At 37.6% G+C, this 19670-nt stretch overlaps 1 protein-coding gene across 1 annotated transcript; it reads left to right on the top strand.

Annotated features, from left to right (window-relative positions):
• The first annotated feature begins 13908 nt into the window (after positions 1–13908).
• LOC139743091 (uncharacterized) lies at positions 13909–16235 on the top strand. Its single transcript, XM_071653603.1, has 4 exons — positions 13909–13963; positions 14475–14812; positions 15211–15340; positions 15756–16235. Exons 1-3 carry the CDS (start codon positions 13909–13911, stop codon positions 15295–15297), a joined length of 480 nt encoding a protein of 159 aa, XP_071509704.1. The 3' UTR covers positions 15298–15340; positions 15756–16235.
• The last annotated feature ends 3435 nt before the right edge of the window (positions 16236–19670 follow it).

Raw genomic sequence — 19670 nt, 5'->3', positions numbered from 1 at the left:
CCTTGCTTTACCGACTCATGGAAACACTGCGATGTTGCGGTTGAGAGTAAAGCCTGCCGCACACTATACGACTCACGAATTTACGACTGACAGACTTTGGATCTGAAATAAACAAGTGTGTCTATTCATAGATTATCGTGATGTATTTCGGATCCAAAGTCTATCAGTCGTAAGGTCGTGAGTCGTATAGTGTGCGGCGGGCTTAAATCCTGGTTCCAAACCTGACTCGCGCACCATTCGTCAAGACTCTTTATCCACTTTATCCCTCTTTGGTTACCTGGCAATGCAGGGGACATAGTTTGGAAAGACACGCAGGCTAAAACATTATTGAAGAGGTTACCCTGGGCATGCTGGGCGGGAAAACTGGCCACTTCGATTACGTCACTATTATCATGACGATGTTCAACTGGCAAATTTGTGTTTTACTTTATAGGCAAACGCGCAGGTTCTGAAAAAAGATATGAACAAGTCTCTGAAAGCATAATAGAACATCGTGATTTTGTTTTTATTAACAAGCCGTGTAGAGACAGTTTTTTAAATGAAAATCTGCTAATAATAGTTATTATAGGGATGGTACAGTATTGGCGGAGATGAGAAAAATACCATTTTAAGAGGAATTCAAAGTTTATTTGATGAAAATCGGATTTGGAATGACTGAAACATCCAAAAGCAAAGTAAAACAAAGCGATCGTAATAAAGTGTGGGTCCCACACTTTATTACAATCGCTCTTTTTTTAGATATCTCAGCCATTTCAAAACCGATTTTCATCAAATACACGTTGAATTCCTCATAGAATTACATGCTCTTTCATATTGTTTTATAAGAGGTTTCTCATTATCTCAATGTTAGAAACCTGAAATTAGGTCTCAACCAAAACTGTACGATCCCTTTAAAGGGATCGTACAGTTTTGGCTTATCCTATCGCGGATAATCTTATCTCAAGGAATGAGTTGAAGCGTAAATTATCATAAAAATACCAGGGGAAAATTTCAACATTTACACTATAATGAGATAATTATTATCTAAGACTTATGATTTAGAATCGATGACCTCCCTACAAGTGGAAGTTGTTATGGTTGCTAGTGTATCCGAAATTCAAAACAAGAGCCTACACGGGGGGTTCGTGCTCACCTGAGCTCATGGAAAAAAGTAATTCTGAAGCAACTCTCATGTGCTGACCCTTGATAGCGCTTCTGCTGTTACTCGCTCTTCTGGGACCTCATAATTGCAGCATCACATTCTTCACCTGCAAGGGGAGTCACCCGCTTTGGTGCCAACACAATCACACGGTGTAAAACAAGCTTTCCACCTACCAATGAAAGCCCACCAGAATAAATGACGATAAATTTCACATCTACATGAAAGACGATAAAGTGCACTTTAAACAAGAATTGACATTTTGCGGTTATAATCTTAACCCTTCTTTTTCTTCACCTGTTTTTATTTCCCCATGTTTGTTGCAAAGCATAAGTCGTCAGTATAAATGCAATAAAACAAAGATAATCATCATAATTAAGAATGATAATCATCTCCAGTTGATGTACCCATCATTTTGAAATTAAACACACACATGTCTAAATTCTACATCTGAAACAGTTCTTCACCCCTCTGGTCATATTTGTCGAGGTTGTTTTATTGGTTCGTCCGCACTGAGTGGTACTTTGATCGCTGTCAATTAATCATAGGAATTAGCAAAAAAATGAGAAGTTCGACCAGGCTTTGAAGATAACAGCAAGGTCGGGTTTGTGTACAGACAGCAGCTGCGTACCCTGTGTATTTTTGTTCTTCCCGTAGGCGGCGTCCTTTCTCGCACGTGAGTTGGAGTGCCGTATGTGAGGTCAAAGAATCGGGTCAGAAATATAAGTTAGGTCGCCCATTTTACTGCGGTGTAGGATTATCCCTGACTATTATAAGCAGAACTGTACACAAGGACAACTGCTACAGCGGTCATGAATGAGTGAAAGGAATGAAAAAAGAAAAGAGAGATAAAAAACAAACAATAGCGCCTTTGGTTTGGTGTTTTGTGGCGCGCAGGAGGTTTACAGTGGAACGTTCAGAAGACGATGCCACATAATAATCTAAGCAGGGGTCACATTATCCAAAAGGTGATCAAAAATGAACACGCAATAAAGGAAATCTTTCAAAGTCTGCTCGTAAAAAAACAAAAACAAAACAAAATAAAAAACAAAAAACATCGGGCCACTCGCGAGGACATGTTAAGCCATTGTTTAACTGCCGGTGGAACTCCGAAAGCTGATTTAACAAAAATCGTACAGGCTTCGGATATCAATCGGCTTTTGATAGGGATTGGGGCCAACCTCGATCGCTTGAACGAAAATTCCATGTTCGTATTGTTCTGTCAACTTCAGAACAGTCCGACACAAACCTAAGGGCTGATTTCACTGCACTGAGCACGCAAATATGGATTAATTGTTTGCGAATGTCGAAAAAAACGGCAAAGTGCAACATTCTGATTTTTTTTTCTCCTAATGTGTTCTGACAATGGAACCGATAACCAGTCTTGCTGCCTGAAATCAGCCCTTTATATAGGCTGGCATCACACTGCTCCGAACTTGACACAAAAATTGTCTTATGAATATGGAATTTTCATTTTGTCATTTTTCATTTTTTCGAAAGTTAGCACCGAACTTGGTTAAAAGCCGATTAAAAGCCAACTGTGCAACTACGGTCGCTCGTTAGCATGCAGCCTGAGAAACTCCACAGGTAGTTATAAGATGCCTTCAAGATGTCCTCACGAATATACCGATATTTACCAATGTTGATGCGATAAGAGCCGATATTTCCTTTATCGTTTGTCCACCTCTGCTCAACTTCGTACAGTGTGACGTCTGGATTAGGGGCTGTTCATACGGAGCATGCGCAAGATTTGCGAAGAGTGCAGAAATGTCCTAAAAATGACAACATCCAACATTCGTGTTTTATTTTGGAAAACTATTAATGGTCAACAAATTGGTGCAGGTCAGGAATCATCGTCAACTATTCAAAGAAATACATACAAACAAAACCCCCCAAAAAGAAGAAATTTCTCGTGAACATTTTGAGAATCCCGGATCGTTGACGTATCCTTTGATTTGGTCACGAAAGTCATTTAAGCGCAAGACCCACTCAAGACGAGCGCGATGTTCGCAAAGTCTTCTTGTACATGGTGTAACCCGTAACAGGGTAGCGACAGTTTGGAGAATGTCTTTCGTTTGTCATGCAAAAGCAGCAAAGTTCGTCCTATCATTTTTCGACATATTTGCATATCGACATTTTGTATCTCTATGATATCAATTTCGCCTCCGAACATGGACTTTGATATCTCATTCGAATATCTCATAATACCTGGTTATGTACGTTCGTGATTCCGAAGGTTCGTTAACCTGACAATGAAAGTTGGTTCGTAATTACCAAGGTTCGTTATTCAAAAACAATAAGTTCCGTAGACCTAGATGTTTGTTAATCCGAAAGTGAAGAAGGTTCGTTAATCCGAACATTTGTGGCTTTATTTCAGGGAATCGGTACTGCAAAGATTCTTAATTGAGAAAATCAAATAAGGTTCGTTAATACTAGGTTTGTTGATCCCAAAACGAAATAAGGTTCGTCATTGCGAAAGCTCGCTAGTAAGCACCTTCTTTTCTTATGCGGATTAACCAATCCTATTTTATTTTGTGATTAACGAACTTTTAGCAATTTTTTGGAACGAACTGTGACCGTTCTGCCCTTTCCAAGTCCATTCCTTATTGCTTTCTCTCCGTATTCATGAGTGACGTGTCTCTGATATAAGATTTTATTAGTTCAATTTTTCTCTTTCAGGTTTACTCTAATGTTTAGAAGAATGACATACCAATAGAAGATTGAACTAAAAGAAAAAAAAGAAATAACCATCCATAACATTCAAAACATTCTTTATTCAATAAAATTGTTGGGGAAAATTTAAGTTTCACATAACTTCACCAACCAGGGGTATGAATCACAAACACACTTTGTATACCATGCAAATCAGCGGGGAAATGATATCACCTCTATTAGAAATTTCGATCATCTCGGCTTTTAATATTTAAAGTTTGTCTTAGCTCAATTTGTAATTCTCTAGAAACTACTTGACCAAAATAGGGCAAAAAGAAAAGCTCCGAAAATTTTCAAGGGAGAGTTTTTAAGCGAAATTTGCAGTATTGCAACAAAAGCTGATTTTTTTTTTTCAGGTACAAATTTCAGACCATAGGATCTGTCTTGGGTCACACCGAGCATTAAAAAAGAAGGGCAAAGTATCGGTTGAGGTAAGGATTCAGCTGTTAACTTTATTTGAGATACTTAAGAAACTCTTTATGAAATGTTAAGGAGCATACAATTCTATGAGGATGCTCAAAGAGTATTTGATGGAAATCGGTTTTGAAAAGGCTGAGATATCCAAAAACAAAGTAAAACAAAAACAAAGTAATAAAAGGTGGGTACCAACTTTTATTCGGATCGCTTTGTCTTTGGATGTATCAGCCATTTCAAAACCAATTTTGTTCAGTTCAGTTCCGTCCAGTTGAAATCTTTCTAAGAGGAATTCAAATAAACTTTTAATTCCTCTGAGAAATATAATATTATGCTCTTCCATATTTCATAAGAGGTTTCCCACAATCTAAATAAAATAATCATCAAAAATACATTGGAAACCATCATTTTTGTTATTTTTTGTATCATGCTCTTGCAATCATAATGTCATGATTTTCCCCATTATTGCTTTCATAATTATCATACTAATTATCATTATCATTGCCGTTTAAGGAAAGGTGAAAGATGGATAATTCTGGTTTTAAAAAAATACTAGATTTGTGTAGAAGAGTTGTTTTTTTTGTGTGTGTGCGGGTTGTGTTTGTATGTGTGTACGTGACCAAGGTGACTGTGGTGTTTGGGTTGCTGTTTTAATTTTTGTTTTCTTGCAGGACCGTCAGCATAATTGTTCCTCCACTTTTCAAGTCGAGAATTACCAGGATCCATGATCAGGAAATGGAATTTTGAAAAATCAAAACTTATTTGAAAAAAAGAACGACATTCTCCAGTTTTTGATGAAATAGACATGACTTGTTAATGAATGACTGATATAAGAATATCAAATCGCGACCTCATTAGAAGCGATTCTGCATGTATCTGTTATATACTTTGTGGGTTTTTTGAGGGGTGAAATTTGGTGATTGTTTGAAATGCGTGTTTGTTTGCTGGGTTTGTGTGTGTGTGTGTGTGTGTGTGTGTGTGTGTGTGTGTGTGTGTGTGTGTGTGTGTGTGTGTGTGTGTGTGTGTGTGTGTGTGTGTGTGTGTGCATGTGTGTGTGTGATCGACCCGGACCCCTGACGACAATTTTTTTGTTCGTCAAAGGAATTCTATGTAGGCCTACCTTTAACGACAAGTTTTATAGAAGTCCAATATCTGGTTGTTGTTCATGGGAAATTTGTATTTTCTCTTAAGCCAGATACACTTTTCTAAAGAGATTGCAGAAACCGTGTAGATATACAGTATCTCAGATTTGTCTGTTGTTGGAGTTGCTCAAGTCGAAAATGTTCCCAGAAATTGGGAACAGCACTGTCAATACCACAATGGTTTTGTGGCCTTTGTAATGAATGAAGTGGTTGATATTCATTCATTGGAGCACAGCATGACGGTATTATAGTACATCAATGATATTCCCATGAAAGGCGTGCAGATTTATTGGGCGTGGTGTCAGAGCTCATGTTTACGGTAGACCGTGAGTGCGTGCTTTTTTGCTCGCTTGTATTTCTTTTTACTCTCTATTTCCACGTCAGTTGAAGAGAGAAAGAGAAAAAAACACAGAACATGTTCAGATTCGTTGTTTGTGACTGGTTACTTTACAGTTATTTTGTCGCCATGGCCGCACTTTGTCAACACGAGGATCACGGAGTCCATTCGTGCGTGTTGAGGGGCAGGTATTATATAGCAATTTGGCAACATGGCAGGAAGTATTCTAATCTAATCTACTACATGTGTACTTTCAAGAGCGATCTTGATTTGCTACAACATTGGATCAACTAACGAGCTTTATATGACGTCAGAAAGGCAATGACAGTGTGAAATTTCCTCTCTTTTTCAATGCATTCTCATGCTCATAATACATCATGGTAACGGAATGGTGTTTAGAAATATTTGCGATACATATTCAGCTACAGCGTTTACTCCGATGATATTGAATTTGTGGTTTGTTTGTTTGTTTGTTTTTTGAGCTTTTGTTCTATCGTTATCACTCAATTTAATGGAGGCAACTGTACTTTAAAGGGATGGTATAGCTTTGGCTGAGACACGGAATAAGATGTTAACTTTTGCGAGATGATTAGAAACCAACAGTATAAGAAATTAAAGAGCATTCAAATCTAAGAGAAACTGATAGTTTATTTGAAGATATCCAAAAACAAAGTGGTCTCAATAAAAGGTGCATGGGACCCACCTTTTACTAGGAACACTTGGTTACTTTTTTTTTTGAATCTCAGCCATTTCAAAACCAATTTTCTTCAAATAAACTTTTAACCCCTCTCAGATTTGCATGCTCTTTAATGATTCACATAAGTGATTTCCAATAATCTAGCAAAAATTTAAAACCTGAATCCCCATCTTAACCAAACTGTACCATCCCTTTAAACAGTGCAACCAGCGAGCTCTTGTGAGCACTATCCTATCTAAATATGTGCCGCATTAATAAAGGACTATATAAAATGGATAAGGCTATGTAAATAATGGTTATGTATGGTGAGACAACCAATCCGCATGCTCTTTTACCGCCAGGAGTTTGGGCAGAGTGTTGACTGCCTATTGCACACGACAATCATTTCTTGCGCATTTTCTTTACGCAACGTTGTGTTAACATGAGGTAATAGCATGATGTAAACTCTGGGCCATGTACGATGACTTCGTAAAATCGTTTGAAATGGAATGCTTCTCTGTCCTTCGATGGAGCAAGCGATAACACACAATGTGGAATTTCATGGTTTTCCAGACATGCGGCTCATAAAACTGCTGCGATGTCGATGTGTAGGGCCTACAATTATAATGATACACCTCTTCAATGCACAAATATAATGAATCTTTATTATGGAGGATAACATTAAAATCACAAAGACATGAGATTACACTGGAAAGCGAAGACTGTAATGATGAAAGATATGTGATCCCCTCCCCCCCCCTAAAAAAGTCGGCCTTTTGTGTTATATATCATGCTGCTGCCAATTGTGGGAGGTCTTGCCTTACTGCCATTTCGATATGATAATCTATATTCATACGTCAATCTATTAATATCAACTAGTCTCATACAATATGTATACAATTATAATCATAAGTTCGCTATTCAACTGTATGAAATGCATATTCAAACGCATACATACATACATACATACATACATACTTACATAGCCTACATTTTCCTGCTTGTAATGCCGTAAGGATAAATTGCTTTCACCTCCTCCCCCCCCCCCCCCCCCCGTCTAGATAAACAAAACCGCGTTTTGTTCTGTTTTGTTCTGTTTTCGGTTGAAGAGATATTTCGCTTTCACAGAAGTGATGACAAACTTTTCTGATTGATGAACTTTGTCTTATGAATGGAAAAGCATGAAGTGAAATACAGGTCTAAGACACAGCTGCATCTAACTTGTCAGCTCAGATGAGAAACGAGTCATATATAATACATTTTTATGACTATTGTATCCGTGCGCTATAATGTGGAGAAATGATCGTCGAAATTCCTGTTTCCGAGTTTCAAACTAAAAAAAAAAAAGTAGGGATTACGTGACTTTGCAGGTCCGAGGATCTTCTTTCACATTTTTTAGTCAGAGTAGTGATGACCAGGCTACATGGCATCGACTGGTAATGAGTTCTACTTTCGTTTACGACGCTCTTTCTTTCTATCAACCTTACCTGAAAAAAGAAAAATGGAAAGCAAATAATCATGTGTGAGCAAAAAAAAAAAAAAAAAAAATTCACGTGGCAATATGTCCACGTGCACCGTGCTTGACGTCCAAAGTCTATAAACAACGTGACCCATTCTATAGGAGTGAAATAAAAACATTGCCTGACGTGAGTTCACTTCGCAGAATCACGAAGATGTAGGAAAAGGACCAATAAGTATGGTTGGGAATTCTGTAGGTTAATATGCTTTCGAGATTCACGACGTTTCACAGTATGTAGTAAGAGTTGCTTTTTTCATACATTCTCGTCCAACATATATTGTTTGGAAATGAAAATAAAATATGAATGAATGAATAAATGAATAAATGAGAAAAAAAATCAGAAAAAAGAATCGACCGTCTGTGATGCGACTTTATCTATCCTCTTTTTTCTTAAAAAGTATAGCTAACTAACCGAGGTCTGTGAGGGGTTGTTATTTCATGATTAGCTGCAATTGATGACATGAATGCTACCCTTTTCTTGACAATTGTCTCTTTTCTTCTTTTTTTTTCTTTTTGCTGTTCACACACCACGCTCAAACAATGTTACTCAATAGGCATATGTATGTAGATCATTGTCTTTCACTAAATTTAGAAGAAATCAAGGTTTTTGCTCTGTGCTATTGAAAGGAAGGATTTGATGTTATGGCAGTCAGAGAGGGTGGGTGGAATGAAGTCGTATGTTGACACGACAGCTATATATGTGAGCGGTCTTGTGTTCAAATTACGGCGCTTCGTCTTCTTCTTTAATGTTGACGCGGTATTCCCGACCCTCGTCTACCAGTATGGTGCTACACATCCGAATCGTGTAAACATGTTACGGGGAACATAACCCTGTGGCCTCGATAGTCACATTACAGCTAGAAAACACACACAAGGTGAAAAAAGGGCTAGATAGAGAGAGTCTGGCACTACTCACACACACACACACACACACACACACACACACACACACACACACACACACACACACACACACACACACATGCACAAACACGCAGACCTACGTATATTATATATACTTATTTGTATATTTATATCGAAGAAATTAGAATCGAATGAAAACACAGCAAGAGCCCAAAAAAGAAAATGACTCTAAATACTTCGATATGAATATTACAAACCTACGCTCAGCTTTTACACTTTTGTATATATTTGTTTATACATGTATATATAAGATATATCTGCTATAGATTAACATAGATCAATCAGATATATACATGTATATATATTTGATTGTCATATATTTACACACACACACACACACACATATATATATATATATATATATATATATATATATATATATATATACATAGAGAGAGAGAGAGAGAGAGAGAGAGAGAGGGGGGGGGGAGGAGGGAGAGGGATAAGAAGGTGAATGCAGTCATGTATAATCACCTAATGATAGCCTAATGGATTTATTTCAACAAAAAGGAGAAACCAGATAGGATTTTGTAAAAAAAAAAAAAAGCGTATCAAGAGAAAAATCTCGGGTCTGAAATACATATAGAATGAAATGAACTCAATGTCCAGGGGAAGGGCGTGATACAGTTTTCTAGTTACTCGGGAGACATGAGACATCAGCAGACAGTAGATACATATATATGTATACATATATATGTATATATATATATATATATATATATATGGCAAGTTTTGTATGTCGAAGGTGGCTATTTTGTAACAAGAAAACCAGAGCATTTTCCGCATCATTCTGATTCTAGATCATGCCCCCTAAACTTCCAGCTCACCGCTGCCCTAAAATTGCACTGTCGCTATTAAATGTCGTTTCCCTCTTGAACTCTCGTCGGCTCGCTCTGGATTTGTTTCTAGCTAGTCAACAGTCTTCACAAGGATTACATAAACATGATGTTACCGCAGACCTCTACCTCACGTCAATGTTGTCATTCGAAAAATATCTTCAATAGCATTGGCAAATTTAGCACTGAGCTATAACAAGCTGCTTGATGGTCATGAATAACTTTTTGGGCTTCCACACCTTGGCAAGCGATGCGGTGGTAAATACTTTAAAAACAATAAAAAGAAAATCTCAAAACGAGATCATATGAATTCCTGCATAACTTTTTTTCCCCATTACAATCTGAAGCGTTGCACCCTACATTCACTTCCCCATACTATCACCTGTATTCAGTGAATATCAATTAAGATTAATGAAACACTCGTTAAAAGTTTGAGAAAAACACCAGCAATCTTTCCAAAACTTCTCCGACATCTTCAGAGCGGGAAAATGAGCTCTTCTGGAAAATCTCGATAAAGGTATATAGTTCCTTCAACAAAAATCTTTAATAAGCCGAAGGAATATGTATAGAAATTATATCCTTATCGGCAAATGAAGTTGCATAAATTATAATTCTCTTGATATCTTCCTAAACTTACATTGTTTTAATCGTTGCGAAATAATACATGGTAGTGGAGATCATTATTAGAAATAGTCTTACATAGAATCGACCAACACTTTAAAATGATTGCATAATCATACTTATGACATATTGTCATTAAAAAAAAAAAAAAAAACATTGAAAGAGATTGTAAGTACTCGTTACTCTGCATGAATCTACACGTTTGTCTAAAGGAACCTTCCACTGTAGCAGCGATGCATCAGGCAAGGAAATACGTAAAGCACGTATACACCAGACATTCCTGGCATAAGTTGATATGTAACCGCCTATAAGCATAAAATAACTTTCCTTCTTCGCTTCTATCATAATTCATATTCCTCTCCTTCTTCTTATTTCTTATCATTTCTTCTTCTTCTTCTCCTCCGTCTTCTTCTTCTTCTCCTCCTCCTCCTCCTCCACCTCCATCTCTTCCTTTTACTATAATCACAGTCACAATAATGGTCACTATATTATGTGACTGTTTTCCTTCTCTTCTATTTCTTCTGTTACTTCTTCTTTTGCTCCCACTTCTCTCTTCTTCCTGTCCTTTTCTTCCTCCCCGTCATTATCTTGATTTTTTCTTCTCATTAGTTTGGAAAGACCACCATTAGTCTTCAGTCCCTCTTGGTCTCTTTTGTTGAGGAGAATTGGTTCTCTCTATAAGCTCCTGTGCAGTGGACCAAGCTTGTGGTGGTGGTGGTGGTGGTGGAGGGGGGGGGGGGCAACAAATAATCATCTAACAACTATAGTAAGGAAATAAATGTATACATTATGATAATATATATACGGACAGAGGGAGGACGGAAGAGATATCCCGCCGAAAAACCCATTTTTGCAAAATATCCCGTTCTCCCGTTTGAGATTTAATTTCTCCCGCCCTGGCTCTGTGTCTCCCGTTGGAAAGGATTTCTTACTTATTGCTATTGTATGTTGAAAAAAATAAGCCTTAGATAGCACCAGAGAGCATCTAGAACCCTAGGATCTTCGCGCTTCGCACACATCAACTTGGAGTCTCCCGTTTGCTAGGAGTTTCAGGCGGGAGAATCTCCAGATCAGATCATCAGAAGGTGCTTGGGGTTGGAGTCTCTGAGAAGGGAGGGGCCAAGTGAGAAGAGAGATCCCACGCAGTCTTAAAGCCCTGAACAATCCGAGTATCTTTTCACTTCCTACATAATACTCTCCTTTTATCAATCGGTCCGACGCTCGTGAATGGGATGACCACTAAATAGAGGATTTCGGTATTCCTGTGTGAACAATGCCTTTCATTCTCCATCGGTTTTCCTGAGTTGGTTTTAACACTGGCCCCACTACAATACGAAATTCCTCCCTTTGTCCGACAACATGCCATCATTTACGCTACTGGTTGTGGTTTGTAGGGGTCAGACGAATTCCCACTTTCGTTATTAGACCTCCTGCAATACTCAAGTGACGTAAAATCATTACGTCACTTTGTGTCCAAAGAGACATATCATCTATATATATATATATATATATATATATATATATATATGTATATATATATGTATATATGTATGTATATATATATATATATATATATATATATATATATATATATAAATATGTATATATATATGTATATATATATGTATATAGTATATGATTATATATGTATATATTATATAATAATGATATGTTAGGTTACCCCTTTAGATCATGCGCTCTCCAGCCCTGCATCAATTTAATGTGTATGTGTTTCCGAAATGAATGTAGATCAAACGACCAAGGTGAAACCAGTTTGACAAAATAGCGAGAGACATAGTTATCATGGTGAATAACATATAATGATGTGGCATACCACACTATCAATATGATATTGATCAGAATGACAAATCATTATGTTTATTGCTTGCATTCAACGAAATTTCATTCCTCATGTCTGCCGTGTATCTAACATGTGTATAAACGACTTCTACTGTGAAACTTTTTATTAATGTTTAAAAGCATAACATAATAAAAAAACAAAACTTGTGCACTTTTATCACATGTAAAGGAACTTAGGAGAATATATTGATCAACTCTTCCTTTCCTTTATTTCATCCAATTAACATAATACAATACAATAATATCATATAAAAGTAACATGCACATGAACAATGCAGGCTCACGCATATAATTATATTTGTACATAAAAATTGTATCACATATATTAATACGGATCAGTGTTCATGTATGTGGGTGAGTATCAGAATGCTTTTATTAACGTTAAGAAATTCTGAATGCTGAAGTCAGAATTTAACCAAACAGTAACTTAAAGGTATTGTTTGTCATTGATGGGAGCAGTGATTAAGAAGAACTAAGTGAGAGTTATCACATTTGATGCACATGTGTAGGTTAGTTGTATTACAAAACATCCTATCATATAGAAATTTAGCAATAAAGCCTAAAGACATAAGGAGATATCACTATTTTTCTTTCTAAACCATAACTGTAGATGGTTTAGTATAGAAAGTATTCTATTCTTCACATTTCTTTATATTTAATAATACTTAACATTGATTATACTGATTAACATTTTACACTGGTTGTTTCTCTCCCTACTTCACATTAAAGAAGTATTCTGAAGCACTAAACCTGGGTTTTTGTTTCATTTGTAAACGGCAAATAATGCCTTTAAAGGTTAATCAGATGGCTCCTTGAGAATTGTCGAATGAGAAATGTCATGATCTCTTATCATGAGGATGAACTGAATTTTTTTTTTTTAGTAATGACATGTCGACTGTGCATATCGAGTTTACTATAATTGGCAGTAATCAAGCTACTATGTACGTGTCTATCAAATCCAGCGTCCACGAAATTGATAAAATTGTCATGCTACATGAAATTTGGTATTCATTTCTTTCCACGGCTTCAAAAAGTAATTGTAATACGTATGGAGATGGGTGTTATTAATTGATAATCTGGACATCGATTTAGAGTGTGCATAATTATTGATCACGCTCAGAAATCATGCCTTACATCTTAAACCCTGCAGTTAAAAAAAAAAAAGAAAAAAAAAACTTTGACTGTTGTCAAACCCGAACACGCTTGTCTGCTTAAAGCCCTTTCAGTGACCGCACTGTGCAAACCGACCATTTGTTCAAAACCAACTTCACGAAGTTCCTTTAGAAATCGTTGGCTTCGCATTGTCCCCCCGATCTTTTGTTCCTCTTCGAGCTATTTTGGGACGGGTATATAAAGCGGACCACCATCGTGCGGAGAGGCCCATTCCGAGCTTACCTCGCATCGTGGCGCCTCGGTTCGCGGCTCCGCTCTCTCACGCTCTGCACGCCTGCTTTCCTAAAGTGAGGTACTCTCTTTGGGCGTTGGTCTTAGTTGATACCACGGCGGCTTCAATGGTGGACATAGTTGTCAAGGTTCTGGATGACGTCCATGCGCGGTAAACTTTACCCAAAGTAAACATCAAGGATTGATATACCTTCCGGCAACTCGCAAGAACTCTTCACTTCTGCTTTTGGCAATCAGGCTGAGCACATCAAGGGAGCTGCTGCGACCAAAATCATTTCGTAAAATCTGTTGGAGAATTGGAAGATAGTTCATTGATCAACTAGAAATGGCATCCTCTTCCGTACTTACCTGGGTCCTGTCTGCTTCGATGATTGCTGAAGGTAAGATCAAATTTAAATCTCTTGCCTTTGAATTTGTTCCACTTTACAACGCCTCCATTTTCTCTTTATTGACCAATTTTTAAACGGGCATGATCTTGCATTCTTGGGATTCAAACGCATTCCAGATATTTGGAAAATCGATCGACAAAATCGATGCGAAGCGTCCTGGAGCTGGGTCCGAAAAGATTGGTCACCAGTTCCTATTCTGAATTCTTGATTGATACATTTCATTCGGATTGTTTCTTTCATTTAGTTTTATTTCATTTCTTTTTATCACATTACAAAGTTTATTACCTGGTGTACGCTGTTCAGTAATTTACAATGAATAGGATTTTCCCAATATTTCTTGAGTTGTAAATGACCTCGTGGTATTCAAACTGTTCGTAATTACATCATTGTTTTGACATTCTAGTAAGCTGCACCTCCTTGCTAATACGCGGGGATTAGATTATGCCAACCTGGTCCCCAGTGATGCAGATGCTAACTCTTAGCTAAAATGTCGATCTTTCAGCTTTCGGAGCTTCCGCTGACGGCCAGTCCGGCGTTGTGGCCGCCATCGCTCCGGTGTTCCTTATTGCCATGGCCGGCTGCATCATCGCCGTCGCCGCCTTCTCCATTCACACACTCCGGCAGCGATCGCTGATGTCCCGGCCATCCTGCGAAGACAAGACCTCTTCGACGACCGTCGACATCGGCGCTCTGTCTCCGCCGAGTCTGACGTTGAATCTCGACGACGACAACATTCTCGACTTGGAGGACGAGGAAGAAGATGAGGAGGAGGACGAAGAATCAAAGACTAGGAGAATAGTCAACCTCGCTCAGGTCATGAAGAGCGCCCGATACTTTAGGGTGAGTTTTGGGGCAAAATTAGCAGAGTTTTATTGAAAATGAAAAAAAAAAAAGTCATGCAGGCTTTACTATAGAGCGATACTAAAAGTGCATCTTTGAAATGTAATGCTTTGAATTCTAAAGTCTGCTATAGATACTTATGTTAATGAAATTCTATTTCACATTTTAATCCTATTTTAGTCCAGTAGGGATATTTAGAGGCCAAAGAACACAAATTTTATTCCCAGGTGAATGGAAAGAAAATGAAATACATCTAATACCAATTTGCTTTTTACGAAAAAAAAAGAAGAAAATAAAGTCAATTGGCTAACTAGCATATTATTGACTCTGTTGCTTGATATTCTACATCTCTTTTAAATGCAATTAAATTTCATTATTACTCTCATTCTTTTCTCCAGCAGTCAAACGGCATGGACGAGTTTCCCTACTCACCGTCATGCAGGCGGACAGCGTCGTCGTCATCGTTAGAATCGACGTCGAGATGAACGTCGAGTCCAACTGACAACTTGCCGCGTCAGTGATCATATCGTAAGTATGATATAAATGACACTATTGCCAATTATCATTGTCTCTTACTCTGTTCCCGCTACTGGAAATGAATGTAAATATTACTCTGGCACATAGTCTGGCAAATATCAGGACCATCCATACACATGACGGTAACTCCAAGTCAAGATCACGAAAGCTTTCGCGGAAACTTCTTCTCCTATTTTGATTCATCCTCAGTTTATTTTCTTTATAAAGCTCCACATAAAATGTGACTGTCCTGTATCAACATTTTCTTTTTAATTATAAATGTTTGACATTAACTTGATCGAAAAAAAAATTTCCTAAATTTCCTCCCCTCGAAACTTGTGCACTTTCTGTTCATTGTATTTCGCATAGTGCTTTGTATTTCATAAACTTATGTCATCTTTCGTATGGTTTATTTTTCCAAATGTAGATGATGAACAGTACTCGGAACTTTGCGGATGAACCTTGCTCTCCCTCATCGCTCCGTTCCTCGAAAGCAATACACCGGCAGCCGGGAGGACATGGTACAAGAAGCGGCGGGGACGCACGGAGCGCCGCGGCGGCACTGTCCTAGTGTCACGTCCGCTGCGTGGTAGCTGCATACTCGAGTAGACTGGAATCCCACGCGCGCCAGCTGCTGCATCTCGCTTTGAAAACATGTGGAATACCGCCCTCTTGTGACGCTCAATGTGTTGACGAAAGGAACATCCGCAAACTAAAGAGAGACTTTCGGGGAAAAAAAACCCAATATCTCCTACTCATCAACTTACACTCTCGATTAAAAAAAAATTGCTTTTAAATGGACATCACGGAAACAGAGATGAGGGATGAGCATATTTTTATCTGTCGCTTGTATATAAACATTCAAAGATATATATGTATATTATATTTATATCAACTTATATATATTATTTAAACTCATGAAGTTATTTTTTGTTCGCATTTTTAACTCAGTGCCAACTGTACTGTATTATCAGCGGAGATCGAAAACGAATGGTACCGCACGATTGGTGTCATTTATCAGGCCGTGTGTTTTACCATTGCTTTTTTATTTCTGAAGGAGCTTATTTCCACCACAAGGTGTTCTACTCTTTTTTGTTGTCACATAAAAGATTTAGGCCAAATTTTTATTTCAATCAGTACTAAACACAAATTAAGCCTTGTGGCCTTCCTGGTTATACTAAATAAAATCAATCTCCTCTCAGTGACCGAAATGACAAGGGGTTTTATATGAAGTATGAAGTATGAGATACTTTCCAATAATTCAAAATTATCTCTTCGTAGGAAAAAAAAAAAAACAACAGGAGGATAAAAAGCGATAACCAAATATTAATTGCATGTTTTTACTTCACTGAAATATGCCCTGTAATGTGAAGCAGAAGGCTAATTACAAATGGTATGCTTCAGGAAAGAAGCAAATTTGATAAGGTTGGATCCGCAATAGAAGATCCACTGTGGATCAGTGGAAAAGAAAACGGGTTCCTAGTCTTGAGGTTCCTGGTTCGAGTTCTATGACAGTCACGATTGTGTCTGACTTGGGAAAGAAATTTATCCTCAATGCTTAGCCCGTCGGAGGGGACTTGGATATGTCAGTCCCGTGGAAGCATTCTGGTAGTGTTTTCTTCGCGATATAATCACGTCATTAATAGAATAAAGCCAAATTCAAGATAACAAGATAACATAAATATATTTAACTCATTGACTGATGTTATAAGGGATGAGGAGATCCTCAAATAATGTGTATAAGAACACGATCATGCTGAAGACGACTGCAAAATTATGAACAAGAAATGCATTTGTGTTGTACATGTCATACTCAATGTGTCACACAGTGGATCACTTTGTTACCTGAGAGCATTCATGCTTTGTCAAGTTTTGTCACAAACCTGTTACTTAACAGGTGAATAAAAGCGCACAATCATGCATCTGAAACTTTGTATACAAGTGTAGTCCTGTTCATGTGACTGTGTGTGTGTGTGTGTGTGTGTGTGTGTGTGTGTGTGTGTGTGTGTGTGTTGTAAAGATCATCTTGATTGCATTGTAATGTCATTTTCACCTTGGCAGCTGAAAGTTAAGAAAAAATGGTCTGATATAAAGCAAATTTGGACACTTTCATAAACACTCATTAAACACTAACACACAGACATTATTATACATAATATATATACATATATATATATATATATATATATATATATATATATATATCATCTGCATTGGCTACGCCTACATTGTATGTTAGATTTGATTCAGCGATTGTAATATGCAAACTAATGTGATACGACGAGCATTGATTCTTTACGGCGAGTAAAGTGAGTTTATATGTGTTTGTTCGTTTATTTGTATGTGTGTGTTTTGTCCCAACTTTCGTCTTCAATCGGGGATATTGAAGTATTTCACTCCAGGCAACCGGGACCATTTCACACCGGCTGGTATGTGCCCGTTTGTTTAGAGTTGAGAACTCCGGATAATCTTTAAATTTTTACAAATATTTTGAAATAGAGTTGAACTTGAACTTGAACTTGAACAAACTATATATTGGTTATACTGGGTTCATATTTTCAGAATTTATAGTGATTTGGATGAGGAATAAGAATGTTTTAAAGATTCATAACAAATCACCTTGAATAAGGTTAATTGTGACGACGTGGCCAGCTTCACCATAAGAATGCATGAGTGTTAGCTTACGAAAAAAAAAATTGCAGAAATTGTACAATTCCATGACATTTGCTCTTGCGACAATTAATTGCTCCCATGAAATATCTGCACGCTTAGCCAAACACAATATTTCCACTCACCAACATAACCCTAACCCTAACGCCAATCCTAATCCTCACATCAAACTAAACCTATATAAAACTCTCTCACAACCATAACCCTTACCCTAAGTCCCGGGAGAAAAATAAGACTGGAGCAATATTGTCGCAGGAGCAATTGTCGTGTTGAACTTGTTAAGCAAGCGCTATATAATTTGTCATGGATTTTCATTGCTATATTTCTGACATAATGAGCCTCCTATGTCATCATCCTCGTTCAATGATTTGTTTTTGGGCTTTCAGAGTTTCTCATGCTCAAGGACCACAAGGAATATCACAAATTTGTACATGGAGCTGACGATTTATGTACTACATGATGTGGAATTATGGAAATCGTCTGGAATTTACTTCCAATTGAAATGAATGACAAAGCGCTCCCCCCCCCCCCCGGGGGGGGGGGGGGGGGGTTGTTCCCAGCCCAGCGCCCAGCCCCCGAAATCTCGGCCGTCTACTGCGCCATCGCGACGAAAATTAACACACACATTGCCTAAGACGTCGAATCTCAAGAAACTGAAAAGTTTTTCAGATTTTTCAAAAAAAAAAAAGATTACTCATTTTCTTCGCTTTGCTTTGTTTGCTTTATTTGTGTTTTTTTTTCAAATCACACATATTTTCTCTTTATCATTAATTGAGAGAATACAGTAAGCCCTACATACCATTTTGAACATAACATTACACGGCGAAATGGCTTAGCACACTGTCCTACAAATCAATTCAAAATACATGTACATGCATACATTATGAACATAACAGTTGTGATGTATTATATAGACATTATATATAACATAATATCACAAAAAGTTCAGAAGGAAGAATATGTTTTAAAAAAACTGGGGATTTAAAAGAATTGATTTTAGAATTGTGTATTATTTTTCTGGACATTGTAATAGCAGAAAGGCAAGAGACCGGGGCATCATTGCCTTGGTAAATAATTTATGTATAACGATGCATGAATATAAGACTATTTGCTATAAATCACTAATTAAAGCTCAAACAGGCACTGTGTAAATATTCTTTCTAGTGTCCTTAGCAGATGTACATGAAAAAGAATTGTGCCATCAGAAAAATTTAATTTTTAAAGTATTTTTATTGTTTCTGAATTTCTGATGTATTTCTTTTTTTTTTGTTGGACTTTTTGTTTTCATTGTTTCTCCGATGAAATTCGTCCGCATCACTGTATCGAACCCGAACATAATTATAAATCCCAAAATAATTATTATTTATGATTACTTTACGATTAAAAGACAAAGAGAAAGAGGGGGAATAGAAGTTTGGTACTAGACAATGACGAGCCCGCACTACCGTGAAACAGCGCCATCCAACCATGAAAACAAGTGATGGCGCTGTAGTCGCTTCACCGTAGTTACGTGGTAGTCAACCCGCGAGGTTACCGGTTCGGCCGCTCGTTACAGTGCATGATTTACATTCGTCATTCGCGGGGACACTGACTGTGCATGCATGTGTGATGATAGCTAGTGATGTGACGAAAAGCTAGCGTCTGGTTAGCTGGACTGTTTTCCTGCATGCAT

Source organism: Diadema antillarum, unplaced genomic scaffold, assembly GCF_040938485.1.
Source record: "Diadema antillarum isolate AM-2024a unplaced genomic scaffold, OU_Dant_1.0 scf00000033, whole genome shotgun sequence".
Lineage (NCBI taxonomy): Eukaryota > Metazoa > Echinodermata > Echinoidea > Diadematoida > Diadematidae > Diadema > Diadema antillarum.
This window is presented reverse-complemented; position numbering and strand designations above follow the sequence as displayed.

Excerpts from the sequence above, each read along its gene's own strand:
- LOC139743091 (XM_071653603.1), top strand. The coding sequence starts at position 13,909 with ATGGCATCCTCTTCCGTACTTACCTGGGTCCTGTCTGCTTCGATGATT. Across the intron at positions 13,964-14,474 it reads TGCTTCGATGATTGCTGAAG|CTTTCGGAGCTTCCGCTGAC; the intron begins GTAAGATCAAAT and ends TCGATCTTTCAG. Across the intron at positions 14,813-15,210 it reads AGAGCGCCCGATACTTTAGG|CAGTCAAACGGCATGGACGA; the intron begins GTGAGTTTTGGG and ends TCTTTTCTCCAG.